This window comes from Podarcis raffonei, chromosome 2 (assembly GCF_027172205.1).
Source record: "Podarcis raffonei isolate rPodRaf1 chromosome 2, rPodRaf1.pri, whole genome shotgun sequence".
Lineage (NCBI taxonomy): Eukaryota > Metazoa > Chordata > Lepidosauria > Squamata > Lacertidae > Podarcis > Podarcis raffonei.
This window is the reverse complement of record NC_070603.1, coordinates 58,673,418-58,694,424: the sequence shown is the minus strand read 5'-3', so window position 1 is coordinate 58,694,424 and position 21,007 is coordinate 58,673,418. Positions and strand designations below refer to the sequence as shown.

The 21,007-nt window shown below is 40.1% G+C and overlaps 2 protein-coding genes across 5 annotated transcripts in view; both read left to right on the top strand.

The window, feature by feature from the left end:
* Nucleotides 1-2,610, top strand: part of LOC128407872 (serine/threonine-protein phosphatase 2A catalytic subunit alpha isoform) — a 60,279-nt gene extending 57,669 nt beyond the window's left edge. For all 3 annotated transcript variants that reach the window (XM_053376819.1, XM_053376817.1, XM_053376818.1), the window contains 2 exons: nt 457-575; nt 1,788-2,610. In XM_053376819.1, coding sequence (XP_053232794.1) covers nt 457-575; nt 1,788-1,860 — 192 coding nt within the window. In that variant the 3' untranslated portion in view covers nt 1,861-2,610. The remainder of the gene's footprint in view (nt 1-456; nt 576-1,787) is intronic.
* A 5,570-nt stretch (nt 2,611-8,180) lies between these two features.
* Nucleotides 8,181-20,626, top strand: SKP1 (S-phase kinase associated protein 1). Of its 2 annotated transcripts, none has more exons than XM_053376811.1 (6): nt 8,181-8,308; nt 11,390-11,486; nt 15,502-15,575; nt 17,355-17,498; nt 19,610-19,750; nt 20,203-20,626. In XM_053376811.1, exons 2-6 carry the CDS (start codon nt 11,390-11,392, stop codon nt 20,236-20,238), a joined length of 492 nt encoding a protein of 163 aa, XP_053232786.1. In that variant the 5' UTR covers nt 8,181-8,308; the 3' UTR covers nt 20,239-20,626. The 2 variants fall into 2 exon arrangements, with proteins under 2 accessions (XP_053232786.1, XP_053232787.1); XM_053376812.1 differs by lacking the exon at nt 8,181-8,308 and adding an exon at nt 8,383-8,586.
* The last annotated feature ends 381 nt before the right edge of the window (nt 20,627-21,007 follow it).

Sequence of the window (21,007 nt, the reverse complement as noted above, 5' to 3'; positions counted from 1 at the left end):
GAAGTTCTGCCGTCTACTGACTGACCTTTTATTGCTTCATATTCAACCCTAAGGGCTTTCTATCTCAACAGATGGACAGCTAAGGCTGACATTGATCAGTTTCATTAGGAAGAAGCTATTGTTGATTGGTATTGCTGGTTTATTATATGTAGAAGCTTCTAGGTTTAATTCCTGTTAACTCTAGTTAAAAAGGTATTTGATAGAATGATTGGGAAGGCCTGAGATCCTGGAGAGCAGCTTCTTCAAAGCAGATAAAAATGGGTTAGATCAATTTATATGATTTTGTATAGGAAGTTCCTATGTTGTCAGTTCTTACATGAATGGCTAAAAGTGGTAATTTAGAGTAATAAATTGTTTATCTTACTCTGATGCTCTGTCCACTATAGGTTACTACCCTCCCTGTAGAGAGACATGTTACAATGATGTGCATCTGTGTGCTTTTTTCCCCCTCCTCAGGGTTACAATTGGTGTCATGATCGGAATGTAGTAACCATTTTCAGTGCTCCAAATTATTGCTACCGGTGTGGTAACCAAGCTGCAATCATGGAACTTGATGATACTCTAAAATATTCATTGTAAGTGCTTAAAGATTTTTCCTATGAGAACTAACAAAACATGTCATTTATAATTTGCTGTTCATAAATTGCCTTATCTGGCTGTTTGAAGATGAGTAAAGTTGACAAATCTTACCTGATTGTATACTTGGAAAAATGTGGGTGGTTGTGGAATACTGTGTGTGGGCTTTTTTGGTTATAATTTGCTTTACTATATAATTGTAACTGCTAATTTGTAGTAATAATTTATAATAATAATAATAATTTTTTATTTATACCCCGCCCATCTGGCCTGGTTTCCCCAGCCACTCTGGGTGACTCCCAGCAGATTAAAAACAGAATAAAACATCAAATATTAAAAACTTCCCTAAACAGGCTTCTGATAGAGTATAAAACTAACCTTATGGGTAACAAATTGTAATACTGGGCACCTGCTGCTGCTTCTTCTTACATTTATTATTATTATTATTAAATAAAGTCCCAATGATTCAGGAAGTTGCTTTGGGAGTTTAGTAATAGCCTCTCTTGGTTGTCAGTTTTGGGGGAAGTAAAGCTGAATTCCTCTATTTAAAATGGTATTTGAAGAGATGTTTCCTTTTGTTCTTTGCAACAGTATGCATTCTCTAATTTATCCTTAAGATACAGCAAGACTTTCTTTTGAGCAAAGGATCTATATGCTTATCACTGTCACCTTACTTAGCCCATAAGACAGTAGGGTGGGCTGCATACATTTTTAATTGAACTCCTAGATGAATGGCAGGCTCTTCCTCTATAATTTCATCTTTCTGCAGTCTATCAAGGTTTAGCTCTGGAAATTGCAATGCTTCTGAAGTTTGTCTATTAAATTTATATCTTGCTGTTCCTCCCAAAGGAGCACAGTTAAATATTATATTCAAGTGCTATGTCAGTTTTACACTGATCCTCCATTTGTTGATCTAAAGGAAGAGCTTGGTAGAATATAACTACAAGTTAATACTGACGGATATTACATGCATTCTAGAGATAGCTGATGTCTTCTACATCTAGAAGTGTAAAGAAAACACAGCCACAATCTTGATCGCAGAATGAATTGGAATAATGTAGAGAATTTAAAAGCTATGGCTGATATCTAATGATATCCCTGAGTAGTCAAACAGAATTCTTTGGATGTAAGTCTACTGATTTCAGTGGGTCTGCTGTGTTTTAGCTGGATATCACAAACCACATAAATATTGATTAAAAGTGTTTTTTCAGTTTGCAGTTTGATCCAGCGCCACGCAGAGGTGAACCACATGTTACTCGTCGCACCCCAGACTACTTCCTGTAACGAGATTTTACACTTGTACAGTATTGCCATGAACCATGTGTTGACCTAAAGGATATGGGAAGAGCAACAGTAACTCCAAAATGTCAGAAAACATTTAACATTGAAACCTGTTTTCACATGGACCAAAAGATGTGCCATATTGAAATACAAAGCCTCTTGTCTGTCAGCGACTGTGACCACTTTAGAATGAACCAGTTCATTGCATGCTGAAGCAACACTGTTGGTCAAGAAACCAGTTTCTGGCATAGCTCTACTTGTAGTTACTTTTGCTTTCTCTGGGAGACTGCAAATATTAAGATGTAGACATTTAACACCTTGTGAAAACAATTAACTTTCCATTTAGCTATAGCTTTCCAGCATGACTGTAGATAAGGATAGCAAACTATCATTGAAGCTTAATGAACATTTTAAATAAGTACCAAGACCGATTTTCTTATTTGTGTTCTGATTTTTTTTCCAGGGAAAACTGTTTAATTTAATTGTATGGTTGTTTTGTCTGCACTTGGTTTCCCCCACATTCTTCCCTCACACTTCCCTCTATATAATGTCCCGTGTACTTGTCCATCATAGTGAGTTATTTTGAACAGAACAGGTTTTTTTCTGTAAGATGTTGCTGCAGAAGAGTGTTGCAGCATTTTTTCATAATAAACTTGTGAACTAATAATGGAAGATAGTTGACTTTTAAATATATTGCAGGTTCATACCATGTTGTGTTTAATAAAAAGTAGCTTTTATGTCTCTTTGAACCTATGCAGAATCCAGATTATGCTGAATGAAGTCAGGAGCAATGTACTGGGAGTCGATGTTCAGATCATAAATTCACTTAAATTTTCTCAGAGAGCAAATGCATGTGAAAAGAAGTCCTACATTTTGATAGCAATATGGCTTTGAGTTGTTATTCACCTATTAGCATTTTTTCACTTTATTTATTAAATTACGTTTATAAAATTGTCATTTTAACAGAAAGACTGTCTAATATTTCATTCTAGCCCTTTCAGTTGGAAGAAACTTCTAGGATTACTAACTTGCATTTAAGCCTTGTTTTGAACAGGCTGTAGATGATGTCCAACGAAGTCATATTTGGAGTATAACCATTGAAATAAGTAGACTTAAGTTCATTGATTTCAATGAGTCTGCTCTATGACTAGTATTGGATATCACACTACAGTCTTAAATGACCATAATATATTCTCAGTACTGATCTTGTTGAAATCTACTTTGTAAGCAAAAGAGTAGCAGTAGCCTTGACTATGCCTACTGTTATGCAGTCAGTAAGAGGAAAGAGAGAAATTGAAACTTGTAAAATGAAGGCCAGGGTGTCATTCAGTATAGCCCTCAGTCACTTTTGTCTCTATGTAGCTGCACTTCATGCACTGTAGTAATTCTCATTTCTTTGAGGTTGGAGGTGAGGAACAAGTTCATAATATTAAGGACTGAATACTGCACTATGTCAGTGGATTAAATTTACTTCCTGATCTTACCATAGTCCAAGCACTTGAGCAATTTGGATTCCATATAGCACATGGGTTTCAAAGGGAAAAATGTTTCCATTCTTTACTAAGATGGAAGTTTAATTCTTGCTAAAACATTAGTATTGCACATTAGTTGTGAGTAACGGTGAAGCTTCCTGAGACTATCCTAGTATAACATGGGGAGAGCAGCAACTCCAGTACAGTGGTACTTTGGTTCTTGAACGGCTTGGCTCCCAAACAAATTGGAACCCGAATGCTACAAACCCAGAAGTAAGCGTTCTGTTTTTTTGGAACCCAAACATCCAATGTGGTTTCTGCTTGACTGCAGGAAGCTCCTGCAGCCAATCAGAAGCCGGGCCTTGATTTTCTGACTGTTTCGGGAGTCAAACGGACTCCCGGAACGGATTAAGTTTGAGAACCAATGTACCATTGTATTGCATTTGATGCACATCTAACTGGCTTCTCCCACTGAAACTGCCCACAGTGATTTTGCAGTCGTGTGTCCTGAACAAAATGGTTGGGCAAGCTGTCAGCTGAAGGTCCTGTGTGTGGCGATTATGGGGTCAGGGCCTCATGTGAATCACACAAACAAGAGTCTATTTGTTACTTTGTTCCTGTGCTGTATTTATCATGTCGTGAGTTTCCAGGTGGTTGTTATTTATTAAGTTTCTATACCTTATTCTGAGGATCACAGTGCATTTACAATATAAAAACACAGGGTTTTTTAAAATCACAAAAATAGATAATATACTAACAAAAACAATACCCCCACAGTATTATTAGAAATGCAGCTCAGATTCTCACGGTTATATCAAGCAACAGCTGCATAGCTGCTCCCCCCCCTTTTTTTTGGTGCAGATGGGAAGGAGGCTATTTGTAAAAAAACAAAACTACTGTAATTGCATGGTTAAGGAACAGAAGTCCACAAAAACAGCTGCAAAATATCAGTCCTGCAGGTTTATTATAAAAACTTTTGGCTTGGTATTTAATAGCAACATACTTGGTTTATAATAATAAATCTCAGCATACCTGGATTGCTAAAGAAGAGTATGAATTGTGGCTTCAGTACGCAAGAAAATACCTTTTATATATTAAAAGGTAACCAATTTGATGTTAATTTTGCTGTAAAGCACTGAGCTGAGTTATCCAAAAGCAGCTCTCCATTTTCTTAATTTCAAGCAGTGGGATTTCCTTGAAAAACAGCCCTTACTATTGTTAATTGCTTGCTTCAGCTAAAGCTGCTATAAGGTTTGAACACAAAGGGGACTCAACAAGTTTTCAGGTATATTTTATTACAGTCATCTTTTTGTGTGTGTACATACATACAATAGACAGGAGGACTGTGTGTATGGAATGTACTGCTGATCACAAAAACAAAGAAACAAGCAAAAATGTCTATGTGATAATCAGTTATGTGTGTATAAACTCAATGAATATCCTGTATATGAACAGCAAATTCATTCTCTTGTGGATCCATATATAGACAAAATGATACCATGCAAGAGAGGCATTAGCAGCCCTGAGGGAACACCAAGGTTTCAGAAGTGCAACCCGCCCCCCCCCCCCCAATCCTGAAACAGCACACTGAAGACCATGGAATGCTGACTGATGGTAGTGGGGAATAGAATGGAATCTCTTGGAAGAGGCCATAGCTGGCTAGCTAGAAGCCTGAACAGGACCATACCACATTGAAGTGTTTTGTTGCATTTTCCACTTGTATGCCTTGAAAATGAGACTTGGGGTAAGGTTGGGGCTTGCCAAGGTAGTAGACACGCATACTACAACTAGGAATAATAATTTTTTATTTATTCCCTGCCCAGTGTGCTGTAAGTAAGCATTATGGCAACTATCAAGAATTAAATCCAGACCCCACTGGTCAGCTTGCTCACTACTTTACTTTCATTTTGGACTAACAATTCACATAATTTTGAGAACAGCAGAGGCTTATTAATTTTAAATGTCCATACAGGGATCTGTGTTTTTAATTCACCCTTAGCAGAGTTAAAATGTCCTTGTAGAAATCCCAATTTTAAAATACTCAGAAGACAAGCTTCAGGAGGCAATACTGCTTGTTCAGGACATAATATTAACAGATTGGAGTGGCGTGTGGAAATATTTTTTTCCTGGAAGTCCTCAAATTAATAGAGCTTGTTCTCTGTTATATGATTTTACTTTGGATTGCACAGCTGTATGTTTCCTGCTGGAAACTGGCCCTTCCCTGGCAACTACTTGCTCCATAGATGCTCTACTATATCGTAAACAGCATCCTGTCTGCACAGTGGTGGAGATACCTATAGGATGCCAGCAAACCTGAGCAAGAAAGTGCTCTCCCTTGCAGTCGTTTCCAGCAGCCGGTATTCAGAAGCATACAGGCTTTAACTGTGGAGGCAGAACATAGCCTGATCCAGAACATAATGACAAGCCATGATAGCTGTTATGAGTGCTTTTTCTTTCAAATAAAAGTGAGCAGTCAACCATACTTTTTAAATGGGTGAATACGATACGATACGATATCTTTATTGTCATTGTCCCTTGCAGAACAATGAAATTGAAGAACTACATAAAAACTACATAAAACTACCACAAACCTACATAAAACTACATAAAAAGTACATAAAACTACCACAAACCTACATAAAACTACTACAAAACTACACAAAACATTCAAAACCCCCTAAAAAACCATTTTAAAATACACTATACTACAGAGACCCCTTATGCTGCGTTTAGAACCAGAATTGCATTTGCGTAGAAACTGTTTCTCAGGCGGCTAGTCCTGGCCTTTATAACCCTATACCTTCTTCCAGAAGGCAGAAGCTGAAAGAGATCATTTCCAGGGTGCGTACTATCCTGTGCTATCTCTGCTGCTTTCTTATAGCACCTAGCAGCATAGATTTGATCTAAGGTGGGAAGAGTGCACCCAATAATTCTCTCTGCAGTCTTTACAACCCTGGATAGCATTGTTTTTCCCCTGGCCGTGCCGCTCCCAAACCACACACACAGACCATAAGTTAGTACGCTCTCCACAGTGCAATGGTAAAATACCATCAACAGGTCCTTTGAGAGATTGTTTTTCCGGACGATTCTCAGAAAATATATCCTCTGCTGTGCTCTCTTCACCAGGTCTTTGCTGTTCTCTCCCCAGGTTAGGTCGTCTCTCAACTCCATTCCCAGAAATCGAAACACCGAGACCTGTTCCACGCACTTCCCCTCAATAATAAGTGGCTGAATATTCAGTTTACATTTCCTAAAGTCCACAATGATCTCTTTTGTTTTCTTTAAGTTAAGGAGTAAGTTGTTTTTCCTGCACCATTCCCCCAACTGCTCAACTTCCTTCCTATCGGCCACCTCCCCCTCTCCAGCCGTAATTAAACCAACCACCGTTGTATCATCTGCAAACTTAATGATCTTATTACTGGGGTATTTGGGGGCACAGTCAGCTGTATAGAGCGTATATAAAAGCGGGCTCAACACGCACCCCTGCGGCGTCCCCGTATTCATGATGAGATCTGCAGACACGTGGGAACCCAACCTGACCCTTTGGGAACGGTTTGATAGAAAATCTAATATCCACCTGCACAAACATGGTGGAAGTCCCAGGTCTAATAATTTGGGCACCAATCTATGCAGAAGAATAGTATTAAATGCAGAATAACATAGAGCTTGGCCTCCTACTGCTGCTGTTTTGCGTTCTAAAGCTATTACATTTTGAGATCCCTGACTGATGGTAAATGCATTTTATCCCAACCAGTGGAGTTTTGTAACTTTTATTACTGTCCACGCTGTTGTAGGTTGGCTCAAAAGGAAATGGGATCACTCTTACGCACAAATATGCCTTCGTTGTATACCATGCAACTAAATTTAGGGCGACTTGGCTTTTAAGTAAAACACAGCGCTGCGAGTCGGATAATAGACTTCTTTACTTAGAAGCCCTGTTGAGTTTATTGGGATTGCAGATTTTCAGTATAACCCTGTTTACTCAGAAGTATATCTTTTGGAGACATTGTTGCCGGGTTAAAACCCCCCATCAACCCGACCCTAACCATTGGCCATGCCGGCTGGGACTGACGAGGGTTTGAGTTTAAAAAACAGCTGGCGGGTCGCAGGTTCGACTCCTCATATTCAGCCTTACTTGCTGAACGAGCACTTTGTGCGCTCGAGGCGTTGTTACACTTCTTTCTCACGCGTTCTCTGGACAATGTACGCGAGCGTGTGGCTGCGGCATAAAACAAACTTAAAAACTTAAAAACAAACTTAAAAACAAACACCCAAGGTTGGGTCGGTGAGTTTTGCTGCCGGAGCATCCAGGGCAAGACGTCCGACGGATCGGAGAACGGAATGCAGGGGAATAAGAATGATTAAGTGGAAAACGCTCGAGTAGGGGAGTTGGCGGAGCTCATTCACCTCAAAACGCACCAGCCGGCGGGCAAGCGGCAAGCGCGCGCAAGACGCAGCAATGTGCGTCCTAGGCGTCCTTCCGCTCACTACGCGCGCCGCCGCCGCCATTGTGAGGCGGCCGTTGCCATGAGATTGTTCCCTACGAAGGCAGCCTCAGCTTTTGCCTGAAGGACCCCCAGAGGCGGTAAACGACGTGTAGGTTAACCATCTCCTCCCCCTCTTACATAGGAGTGGTAGTTTGTGCTCTGCTCTCTCTGCCTCTCTCGCTCTCCCAGTTGGAAGAGGAGACAGGCAGGCCTTGAGGGGGAAGAGCGACATAATATATATAGAGAGAAAGAGGTCTCCCTTTCTGTTTGCCGGTCTCCTTTAGTTCAGGCGCTCCAGTAGACAGCCCCGTGCTCTGCGGGGGCTGGGGGGGGCGGAGGCAGCTCCGAGGGGCCCTCGCTTCGATTCGGCCCCGCCCCGCCTTATCCTTATAAGACGCGACGGTCGCGAGCCGCCTTTAGTAGTCTCGCTGGTTTCACTCGGGTGGCGTCGCAGAGGGAGGGGCCGAGAGCCGCTGCTGTTGCTGCCTCACGGTGAGTAAGGGCTAGGCCTGGTCTGCGTCTAGGCCTCGCTCCTTAGTTTGGGGGCGCTGGGGAGTTGAGGCAGGAAGCCGCGGAAGGGAAAAAAGGGAGAGAAGTTAGCAGGCGGGATTGGAAGGCCTCAGCGGAGGGAAGGGCTGAGGGACTTTATTTGCAGGTGGTTGCTAAGGGAGCGGTCTCTTCCTCCTCCTCCTCCTCCTCCTTGCTAGGGGGTGTCTCCGCCACCTGCTCCTCCAGCAGCGGGATTGGAGAGTGCTGTGGAAGAAGAGAAGGTAACCCGTAAATTGCCTGGGGACAAGCTTCCCCCCAAGACACTTATTTATGCGTCCCACATCTCTCAAGCCAATAAAACAGGCTCTTTTTATCGCTCTTTTTATCACTCTTTTTCGCCTCTTCTCTCTCCCCCTCCCCCATTTTTAATGTTCGTGCACAATAAAGCATTAACAAAAGAAGGCGGTTTCGTGTGTTGTATTTCCGGAATAGTTCATGTTGGGGCATGAACTATTCTCTCCCCCCCCCCCCATGTAGACTTGTATCCCCTCCGCTGTATGTGAGTACTCGAGAGAAGGGTGGAAATGGGATTTTTTTTTTATTGTGGCTGTTGTATATGTAGAACTCGCTCCACCGTTTTGCTTGGTTACCCTACCAACAAGAAACGGCGTTATAAACAATATTCTCTCTTACTCCTTTTTTAAATAAAAAGCCTTGAGATTGGGAGTTTAAAAATGATCAGTAACATAAATTGTGTTTCGGTAGATTGATCCGCTAGCTAGGATTAATCACTGTTTACAACTGTTTAGGTATAAAGCCCCCCCCCCCCGCCCATTGAATCTTCTGTTAAATGCAGGGTCAGACTGCTAGTCTGTAAAGAGAAGCTTGTAGAATTTTTGTTTGACAAAGTTATCCTGTGAAAAAGGCCAGGGGGAGCACTTAGTGTGATAGTCTGAGCTCTGAGGCATTGCTCTCCAGTACTTCTGACTGCGTACTTTGTAGCAGACGCATACTAAAATATCAGTATAAATTAGTTGTTTTCCAACCCGTTGTGCACAAAGCCACAAAAATCAGTTTTTGCATGGTTTCTCTATTGTAACTAGAATTATAGTTAAATAGCTGAAATGGAGAACTGGGAAGAATAACAAAATTGAGAGAATAATATGCAGTGTCTTTGGTAACCTTGCATTTTGGTAGAAATCAAGGAAAACAACTATTCAAAAATAGTGTAATTATATATCATGTCTTCTGGCATAAAACCAAACACTTAATGACAAAATGCTTGTTTGCCCCAACAATTCTCCGCTACTCTGTAAATTTTTTTTACTGTTCAGTGTACAGTAGTCAGTTGCTAGTCAAGAGCCATACAAAATACTGTCATTCTTTAAAAAAAGTTTCTAATAAACTAGAGCAGCTAAAAGGGCACATTAGAAAATAGACTTGGTAGTAGTAGTCAAACCAAATTGATGATGCAGCTTCCTGTAACATGATTCACTGTGTATATATGCATACATTGATCTTAAAATTAAAACTTAGCTTGGCCTAACCTAAAAAGTTTTTTGAAGGGTTATCTTTTAAATATATATTTTCTTCAGGCATACGTAGTGTTGCAAAAGTGTATACTCTTGTTTTGCTGTCATTAAATTGCCTAGTGTGTTTGTATGTGACACATTTACTTTTAAAAGAAGTACAAGACCCTAATGTTCATATTTTGGAACTCAAAATCTAATGAAGGTATCTTAATATTCTGGTAATAAACTGTGGAAGATAAGCAGCTGGAAAAGATTGTGTGCCGTTTAATTTCAGTTTGTGATGCACTTGGCATGTACTCAATGTTATGCAGCGGCTAAGTTGATTGCTGCCAAGATCAGCAGTACTGAGAAGGTACAGTAAACCTATAGAATGAGAGGTTAATGCTGCATGGAGCAGATTTTGGATCTGTGGACTATTAGCCTCCCTCAAGGAAAAAACGCATTGTGCGCCAACGCAGTTGTATGAGATGAAGGAAATCTTGTCTGCAGTTCTTTCCCCAGAGTCCAATTCTAAAACTGGATTTGCTTGCTATATCAATATCTATGAGTCAGCTTTCTGTGAGAGATTTTACAAGAATTGGCTACTAAAGGGTGGTGAGGTTCTTTAAAAATGTGCTTACCTAGCTGGTAAACGCACAACTTACTGTACTTTTCTGCAGTGCTTTGGGGATAGACCTTATTTCCAGTAATTTGTCAACAAAATTCTGTTAATGATATTTCTGATGTTACATAGTGAAAATAATAGCCTGTGATTCTTTCCACTGGGTTTTTCCAGAAGTCAATTTGAAAATCAGAAAGGTTAAAACATGGTGAACTTTTTTGAACGCGGTTACTTAGTATCTAGCAACTTTGCTGTTTTCACTTCGTTATAAAAATGAAAGCTTTCTCTTTCCACTGGGTGCTAAAAGCAAAAATGCATTAAGGAGTTGTTTGAAAGTGCAGCATCATATGTTGGAAACTTGCCTAGAACATAGTCTAGAGATAGCAGAAGTCAGGACACTGGCTGAGATTCAAGTTTTGGTGAGGTACGCAAGCAGTTCTCCAAATTTGTGACTGAACATGTATTTTAAAAAATAAAAGTGGTGGACAAACAGGTCAAGTTCAATGAAAGCAATTTCATACTGCACTTTCTATCCAAATGTAACTTGAGATCCCGATTAAACGATACTTTCAATACTTGATTAAATCACCTACTTAGTATTGCATATTCTGGCAACTGAGAAGACATTTTTTAAAAACCAAATGTTGAGCTACTGCAAGGGCAAAAGGTGAGCTGCAACCAGTTCAAATTTCTTTATAGCCGTTAATGTGTGTGGTGATCTTAGCAATCCATTACTTCTGGTCAGCTCCCTTCTGCAATACAGAGACGTGTAATCTTATTTTTCAGTAGAAAATGCACTGTGTAACAAAACTGTCCTATAAACAAATTATTTTATTATTAAATTTGTATACCACTTCATTCAAAGATCTGCCCTTTGCAGCATAAAAATAATTTTGTAGCTTTATTCTTATTTAAAATGTAGCTAACATTAACTATATTTTCCCACCATAGATGCCTTCAATTAAACTGCAGAGTTCTGATGGAGAAATATTTGAGGTTGACGTTGAAATTGCAAAGCAGTCTGTAACCATCAAGACAATGTTGGAAGGTAAGGGAAATATGAAGATATGTAACTTGGAATAAGTGGGTCTGAAGATGGTTGCTGCATACCAGGAATAGATTAATTCTTAGCTTAACATGAAGTAACTATGGGAATCATACCTGGAAATCTTGAGATACATAAAGGTAAATCTATTTAGGCCATACAATATTTCAGCCACTGTGCATTGTGCACATGAGTGCAACTAACACTTTTTTTCTTTTCCCACAAGTGCTACATAGAAAGTCCCTTGGGGGTTTCATGCTGGAGGTGGGTGTGATCAATATGAATACATACAGCACCTCCCTATGCACACAGACTTTCACTGCATATAACAGCCCCCACACAGAGCGCATTCACTTACCACACATGCAGGTGCACAGCTCCCTTCTCTCTCACACACCCTTCACTCACTCCTTTTGTCTTTCTGAAGATAATAGACAGTTTCCTCATTTCCTTGCTATTATACAGATGATAGAAAAGTCCGTCTCTTGATTTCTGTGGTGGGTCACTGAAGAGTAAAAGTGTAATGGCTTTAAAGTCTGAGCAGTTTCTTGTACGATTTTGAAGTAAAACAGCTGTTTGCAGGCACTACCACATTAGTCATGGCTACCATGACATGGCAGTCACTTACCTTCCACCTTCAGGGCATTCGAAGCAAATGTGGCCGTTTGGTTGGATTCTTCAACTTCTAATCAGAGCTTTTGAATGCAGACTTCTGTTTATGCATTGGTTCAAAAGCTGTTATGAAGATGGTTGACGTATGTTTCAGCTAAATTCTTAAAGGGATTCCCACATGCAGTAAAATATGAAATTAAACCTTACTAATCGTTCAGAGGCAATCTTCTATGTCAAATTAGATTGATTGAACTAGGGAGCGGATCTTCAAAGGAATGGAAAAACAGTCATAGGAATACGAGACATTAAAACTGGATGCCACATATCTGATAGAGCTTGAGGAGGATCATGTTTTTAGCCAGGACTGGAACTGTATATGTACTCAGGAGTGTATCATGGAGGTATTTCAAAGCTCAGCATGGCAGATTTTCCAACACTTAATAACAAAGCTTTTGTTTAGGACGTAGTGGATGTTCACCGTGCCTGTTCCTGTTATGGCTGAGCCTTTGTAAAGTGATAGTATATATTTGAGTGGCTAGCTGGAATTGTGAGCTGGAAGCAATTAAATTTTGCAGGATGAAAGCTTAATTCTGACTGCCAGCAAATTAAAAGGGAGCCATGGAACTTAACCATATGGCCTTTATGTAAAGCGAATGTTTATAATCCTTAGAAACAGGGATCCAACAGTCTTATGGACTGTTTCCTAATATTTTCTTGTAGCTCTGTTTCTATTTCTGAGTTTTTGGTATTTTTCATATAGAATTTGTATTTTTATATTTCCCCATTGCTGCTAGGTATGTTAGCCCATACAAAGGTACATATAAGAATATGCGAGTGAGACCTTATGAGCGTCTTGCTATTTCAACATAGTTTTCAAGAGATGCATTCCACTTATCTGGTGTTTTTTTGTGACGCATAAGGGGGAAAGAGCTGGTGTTGCCCAGATAATCTTGGTAATAGGGTAACTAAAAAACATAGGAAATGTGTTAAAAATTTCTAAAGTATTCTTGAAAGCCCCTGAGCCCCTGAGTTGGCACTGCTGTACCAACATTAATGCCTTGTTATTTTTGCTGCTATTTTAGGGCAGTACACAGTTGCTGTAAAACAGATAAATCCATCAAGTAATGGCGCAGCTTAACGTCTGTCTTTTAATAATCAGTGGTTCACATTGATCTATAACTTCTTAAGCTCTTAATCTAACCAAATGCTTATGACCTGCTATCTGAAGTTACCACAAAATTGAACATGTGGGCTCTCCCCCCCCCAAGATCATGCTCATGTGATTATCTTCTAGATTTTAGATTGCATTAATCATGATTGGGACATTGTGTCAGCCATTGCTCCATGTGCTTAAAAATGTTTGGTTTGACTCAATAGAGCATAAAGATGCTGCATGCGTATCCATGTTGATGTGAGTTTTGAGATATGTTTAGATAATTACAAGCATCTTGGCAAACTTTTAAAAATGATTTTATTTACTTCATAAGCAATCAGTTCTCTGTTAAGTTCTAATATGGCAATTATGCATTGATAAAAGTACTTCACAAGCTAAACAGCAGCTCTGATTTTACCAAAGGGCATGCCATATTTCCTGAAGTTGAAACTGTTAATAGGGGCGGGGCGGGGAGGGGCCATACTCTGAATGAAGTACAGTATTGGGTTCATTGGTGTAGATAAGAGCTTTAAGAGGTACTTCTGTATTGGCTACTATGCACAAATGGAAAGAGCAACAAAAGGCTGAGGTTATTCTTTTGTGCACAGCTCATTTTATGCTATGAAAGGGGAGTGAACATTGAGGAAGGGCTTAAAGGGCTATTTGTATGTGTGCTGATTTGCCTGGGGAAAATCAATCTGTTTTTGTGGTTGGAGTGCTTAGAATCAGGGACTTAGGTTGTGAATCAGAAACTAGACCAGGGGTCGGCAACCCGCGGCTCCGGAGCCGCATGTGGCTCTTTTACACCTTTGCCGCGGCTCCGGGGCGGATACTAGCAAGGGGAGGAGGCGCATTGTGCGCCCCGACACTCCCCACTGTGGCGGGCGCTGTACTGGCTGTGACGTCGCATGGGGGCGGTGCGTGTGTTAGTCACGCACTGTCCCAACGTCACCCGCCCGCCCGCTACATTGTAAGGGGCATGTACGCTGGTCACTGCATTGAAAGGGGGCATGTACGCTGGTCACTGTTTTGAAGGGGAGTGAAGAACACACACACACAAAAAGGTAGCTTGTTAATTTAACGTTTATTTCTATGAGGAGGAGTAATTCTGAGGGGTCAAACAAAGAAATAATAAAAAAGTGACAAAAAAGTTACTTTTATAATGACGAGTTTTGCGGCTCCCAGTTTTTTTTTCTTCAGAAACGGGTCCAAGTGGCTCTTTTTGTCTTAAAGGTTGCAGACCCCTGAACTAGACCAAATGGAATCCTTGGGGCTCCTTACAGTTTATGCAGTATGTTATCCTTGTGGCGGTAAATCTTCACACTGTACATGTGTGCTAGTAGCTGGGGAAGGAGAGGCAGATCAGGACAGAGGAACATACTTTTTTTTGCAGTCTGGTGATATAGATTCTTGTAAGTTCCATGGAGTCCTTCCATGTGGCTTTACTTCTGTGTGGTGGGTACAGGTTGATGCATTTATTGGTATTATACACACACATTGACTCTTTCTGCCTGGGAGTCGAAGAAGCAGAAGTTCATGTTCACCAGTTGGTCTGTTAGCGTCAACTGCTAAGGACCTTCGCAAAGACACTGTTACTTGCTAAGGTAGCAACGTCTGTCAACATGGCTGCTGCAGCAGCAATAGACAAAATGGCTTATTTGCTGAGGACTGTGTGAATTCCATGAGTGAGGAAGTAAAGTAGAAGACAAGGTTCTTCCTTTCCCTACCAGACAAAACACAAGATAGTGGCAAAGGCAAACAACTTAAGACTGCTGTTCTGTGCACATTGAACTAGAATGGTTGCTTCATATATGCATATGATCAGACTATGGGGAATTTACCAGCCAAAATATCAGCTGCAGGCCTCTCAAATTACTAGTCAAGTAAGTCAGCACTTCCATCAGTTGCCTAGAGAGAGTGTGAATATTAATTTATTGGAAATCTTCAAGAAAAGATTAGATGGCCTGACCATCTGTTTTAATACTTCAGCTAGGAATATGTCCTCCCTTGAGCAGGAGTTAGGCAATATGGCTAGCATTACTTCTAACAAAATCAGTCTTGAATACAAATAGAATCAATTTATTAATAATTTGCACTGTGTAGCCTGTGCATTTTGCATAAGCTACATGTTGGAAAAGAGTATATTTTAGTAAAGAACAGGATCTGAATGTACCTATATTGCAGTAGAAGGTGCCTTTTAAGAAATGTAGGGGTTCTGGCTATGTAAATTACTTGTCTTTTTTCTATTCTCAGATTTGGGAATGGATGATGAAGGGGATGATGATCCTGTCCCTCTTCCAAACGTTAATGCAGCTATATTAAAAAAGGTAATGTTGAACATGATTTTTGTTTGGGTAATATGAGCTTTCAGACTCAGCCTTGTTGTATGCAGTATAGCCATCTTTTCTGAAAATGGTTCTTCTATTGTGAGAAGTATAGCCAGTGCTGGGAAAATTATGTTATATTTTTATTTGGGATAATATAATACTACATTCAGGTAGCGCATCCATTTGTATTGCAGTAGTTTTATGGAGCATACACACAACCTTTTAGTTGCTATATGTGGCCTAACTGTTCATCTTACATTTCTGTGTCATTCTAAGCAGCCTTACTTGTTGCCATCTTCCCTATACATGATAGAGTCTATATTTGCATTATTTATAAGTTCTGTGTAAGCAACCTCATATAATTCCAGTTGCATGGAGGGAGGAAGAAGGGCCATTCTTGCTGATCCCACCCCCTCTGTTACTTGTCTTTTACTCAGTTCTACCACATACCACATTTTGGAGGGCAAAGCCTGAAGCAGGAAGCCTCTGCTTCTTCTGGGTAGTTTCCTGTGCAGTTTTGAATATTAGAGCTCTGCTGGATCAGGCCAGTGGCCTGCATAGTTCAACATCTGGTTCTCAACAGTAGCCAGCCAGATGCCCATGGGAGGTCTACAGACAGGACCCGAGTACAACAGTGCTCATTTGTGATTCCATGCAAATTTTATTCAGAGGCATACTATCTCTGACAGTGGAGGTAGAAAATAGCCATTGTGGCTTTATCATACATTTAATTTGTCAAATCCTGTTTTAAAAGCCTTTCAAATTGCTAGCTATCACTTCATCCTGTGAAGGTGAATTGTGTAGCTTAACTGTGTGCTGTGTAAAGAAATATAGTGGTACCTTGGTTTACGAACTTAATCCGTTCCGGACATCCGTTCTTAAACCAAAGCGTTCTTAAACCAAGGCGTGCTTTCCCATAGCAGTGGGGGGACTCAATTTACAAATGGAACACACTCAACAGAAAGCGAAACATGTTCTGCTTCCAAGGCAAAGTTCACAAACCAAAACGTCTACTTTTGGATTTGCAGCATTCTTAATCCAAGTTGTTCATAAACTAAGCTGTTCTTAAACCAAGGTACCACTGTACTTTATTTTGTCTGGTCCGGATCTTCAAGCATACAGCTTCACTGAATCACCCCTATTACTAGTAATATGAGAGAGAGAAACTTCTCCCTGCCCACTTTCTCCATACCATGTCTGTACACAATGTTCCAAATGAGGTTGCATCATAGATTTGTATAACAGCATTATGATATTGACTGTTTAACCATGTATACTGTAAATGTTTTAGGATTTAACTGGTTTCAGATAAGGCAGCATTTGTGAGCCAGTCTTCTCAAATTTTCATTCTGTTTGACTTATTTGTTGCCTCTTCCCACTTAATCTTTACAGTAGTTCTGTCAGTTTGAAAGTACTTAATTGGCATCACAAGATTGAAATGTGAGAAATCAGTTTAGTATTAAGTGTGTGAAATCTTGTTTACAGCATTTGCAGACTGTGTTTTGAGATTATGCTACTGTCAGTTCTTCCCCTGAAAGGTTTGTATTGAGATAATTATGAGCAGCTGGTGGTATGCTTAAAAATGGCAGGATGTTTAGTTTAAATTAGTAAAACTTCCAGAAAAGATGAATGTTTTAACAGTTCTGTGTTATTGTATTAAGCAAAAAGATCTCTGAACACTGATAAAACTAATTTGCTTGAAGTTTTAAGAGCAAATGTTTATTTTAGACTAAATAAACAAATATGAAGATATTTCATAAGCTACTTTAATTCCTTAAGGTAATCCAGTGGTGCACCCACCATAAAGATGACCCACCTCCCCCTGAGGATGATGAAAACAAAGAGAAACGAACAGATGACATCCCTGTGTGGGACCAAGAATTTCTTAAAGTAGACCAAGGAACTCTCTTTGAACTTATCCTGGTAGGTTGGTTTTGTATATTCAGGTGGTGCCAGGTGTTGTTGTAATCAATGGAATATCACAAGGTATTATAGAAATTTCTAATACGTTTTGTTTTGGAGAAGTGAGAGCCACCATGTGTTTGCTGGGTCCTTGTCCTTCCTGGCTTAGCCAGGTGGGAGGAATTGCTGAGTGGGTAAGAGAAAGGTGAACAACTCTTCAGCAAGATGAGGTTTCAGCCTGCCTAAGTGGCAAGACCTTTGCTGAAAAAGGCCTCCCGGAGTCCCACTATTATGGATAATTATTAGCCAGTCTCCAATATTCCATTCCTGGACAAGGTGCTGAAGCATCTGGTGGCTTCTCAGCCTCACAAGTTCTTGGATGAGATGGATTGTCTAGATCCATTTCAGTCTGGATTCAGGCCTGGTTATGGGAAAGAAATGGCTTTGGGTCCCTTGGTGGATGACCTATGCTGGAAGCTGGACAGGGAGAGTGTGCTGGACCTCTCAGTGGCTTTTGATACCATTGACCATGGTATCCTACTATTATGAGACTTGGAGGAACTGTTTTAGGGTGGGTGTGGTCTATCTTGGAGGCCAAGCCCAGATGGTGGTGCTGGGTAACTCCTGTCCAATATTTTGATTGATGGCTTGTTGCTTCCATTCTGGAAATGTCTGATCTGGCCACTGTGATCCATAGCTTAGTTACATCCCAGTTATATCAGGCTTTCTGTGGGTGTGACGTTGCATAGTTTTTGGAAACTTCTGCAGTTCAGAATGCTGACCAGAGCTGGTTACAGGAAGAACAGAAATTCCTTATGTCAACAGCTCCACTGACTACTGGTTTGTTTCTGGGCACATTTCAAAGTGCTCATTATGACCTATAAAGCCCAATAAAGCTTGTGTCCAGGCTATCTGAAGGACCATATCTCCCTCTATGAGCCTGCCTGGGTTTGATCTTCAGGGGAAACCTTTATTTTGGTCCTGCATGCATAATAAAGTCGCACTTCAGCAAGTGAACATTACTTCAAGCATACATGTAAACTAGAAGCCTGCAACTAAAGGACACTGCTAAATTTTTGCTGCTGAATCCATAAATGAAATGAAGTGGCATCTTATGACAATACTTGTATAAGTAGGACTCTTTGTTTTCTTGCTCCTAGGGCCTTTCAAAGCAAAACTAGCTGACTGCCATGGCATAAACGTTTAGATTTGGTGTATTATAGATGCATGCTCCATAACTGAATGACCATGTGTTCTGAAAATGCTTAATTCAGAGGCAGGGAACTTGAGACCCTTCAGATGTTGTTGGACTATGCCTCCCACATTTCCAGGCCAATGTGGTCAGTAGTCTAGAGTGATTGAAGTTATGAATGGGACATCCTGATGGGACGGTGTGTCTCTGGTCTAGAAAACGCTGCACTGACTGCCAGTGAGCTACCAAGCCCAATTCAAGGTGACAGGCTGGTTTAGAAGGCCCTAATCTGATTGGGACTCAAGTAGCTAAAAATGCATCTCCCGAGTATCAACCATCTTGAACCTTATGATTGACATGTTGATGCTGCTAGATGAGCACTGACCTGTGGCAGCCTTCTTGGTAACTGTTCTCCAATGCCCTCCTTGGTGAATTGTTTCTTCCTCATTATTAATATCCAAGAGGAATTTAAAAACATTTATGTTCACCTGGGCATTTGATAGCTGAAAGACAATTTGCAGCAACCTTGAAATTAATAGCTATGATACGTGACTGTTCTTAAGATGTTTGATATACTTTTAATTTCTTAAAATTGTATCATTTTGCTGTTTTATTATTTGCCACCCTAGGCTCCTTGAGTGGAAGGGCAAGATAGAGATTTAATTGATAACAGTTCAGCACCTGGGGTCCCCCGCCTGGCTTAATTGATGGTCCTTGTAAATGCTAAACAAAAAAGTATCAATAAAGTTATCTCAAGTAAACAAAAAACAAAAAATCAGACATCTTACTATAATATCATGCAAACAAGTAAATTACAATGAAATAGGAAATGTCTTTGTTATTGGCTGTTACTTTATAAAAATAAAAACCTGACGGTATAGTATATTTTGGTGGTATTGCATTGAGCACAAGACATTAAATTGGTCTTTCCCCCCTAAAGGCTGCAAACTACTTAGACATCAAAGGCTTACTTGATGTGACGTGCAAGACAGTTGCAAATATGATTAAGGGAAAAACACCAGAAGAAATCCGCAAGACCTTCAATATCAAGAATGACTTCACTGAAGAAGAAGAAGCCCAGGTATGCCATAGTTTCTACCTTGGATTTAGTTGCTCTGCATAAAACAGGATCTGTACTACTCATTTTTTCTTAGTCCGTTGAAGATACATGATCTCATTGGTTGAGCAACAAATCACTGGTGCAGGTCTCTGTGTGACATTCTATCCCAATTATTGTAGTCTCACTTAGGATTCTGGATCTTTGTCATAATGATCCTCACAAAGATAAAGTACTTGCTCAAAGCTTGTTATGTGAAGCTAAGATGTGCCATATGAGAGACATGCCATGCATGTAAGTTTTCCTTCACACTTTTGTATGGTGCTCCTCCTGCCCACATGCCTGTATGGAAATAGCCTCAATAGAAGGAAAATACCATTCCCTTGGTTTCAGGCATGAGTACCATTTCCTTTGCTTTGCACACTTTCAGAATCCTTAAGTACTATGACTTTAATAAAGGCTATCTTGATTTTTAGGTACGCAAAGAAAACCAGTGGTGTGAAGAAAAGTGAAGTCTTGTGCCTGACAACTGACACTGTAAGGATCGTTCCAAATACCAGTTGCACTGCTCTGTTTATAACTGTTAATATTAGACAAATGCAGCAGCAAATGAAGTTGTTCTTGTAGGGTGGTGTTCTCTTTGCATGTGTAATATTTGAATATAGATTTAAATCCTTTTGGCTGAGTTTCTACCAGTGTAATCCAATGTCCCCATACTTTTCCTCTGATACCAATAAAACTAAACTAAGTGTGGACTCCGTATGGCAATTCGCACCGCAAGCTAGCCTTTCCATGCTTTTAAATGTGTCACTGTATCATTTAAAATATATCGGATGTCAGAAATTCAGCAACCTCTGGCACTGTAAATAAAATCAATTGCAAAAGTTTTCTGAAACAGAATTAATGAAGCCTGTTTTCATTCACATCCTAATGGCTTCTTAGAACAATGGGAAGTCTTGAAAAACCAGTTGCAGTAATTGTTTCTTCAATTCTACACCTTTATTTGTTGGGGACAAGTGACAACTGCCACAAACCATGTTGGTTTTGTTAGCTAAGGGTCAGTGCTAGAGGCGTGATGTAGAATTGATTCAGGCAGTTAGAGGTAGACAGTTAAACCCATTTTTGGCCAGATAACAAAGATCATGCTTCTTTCTGGAAATCACAGTTTAGTTGCCTAGTCCCCCGAACCAGCAGATTAAATCCCACTGTGTGATCAAAAGAGATTACCAAAGCTAAAATTCCATGGATAGTACATGTTGGTGCTTGCTATGTTAGGCAAGC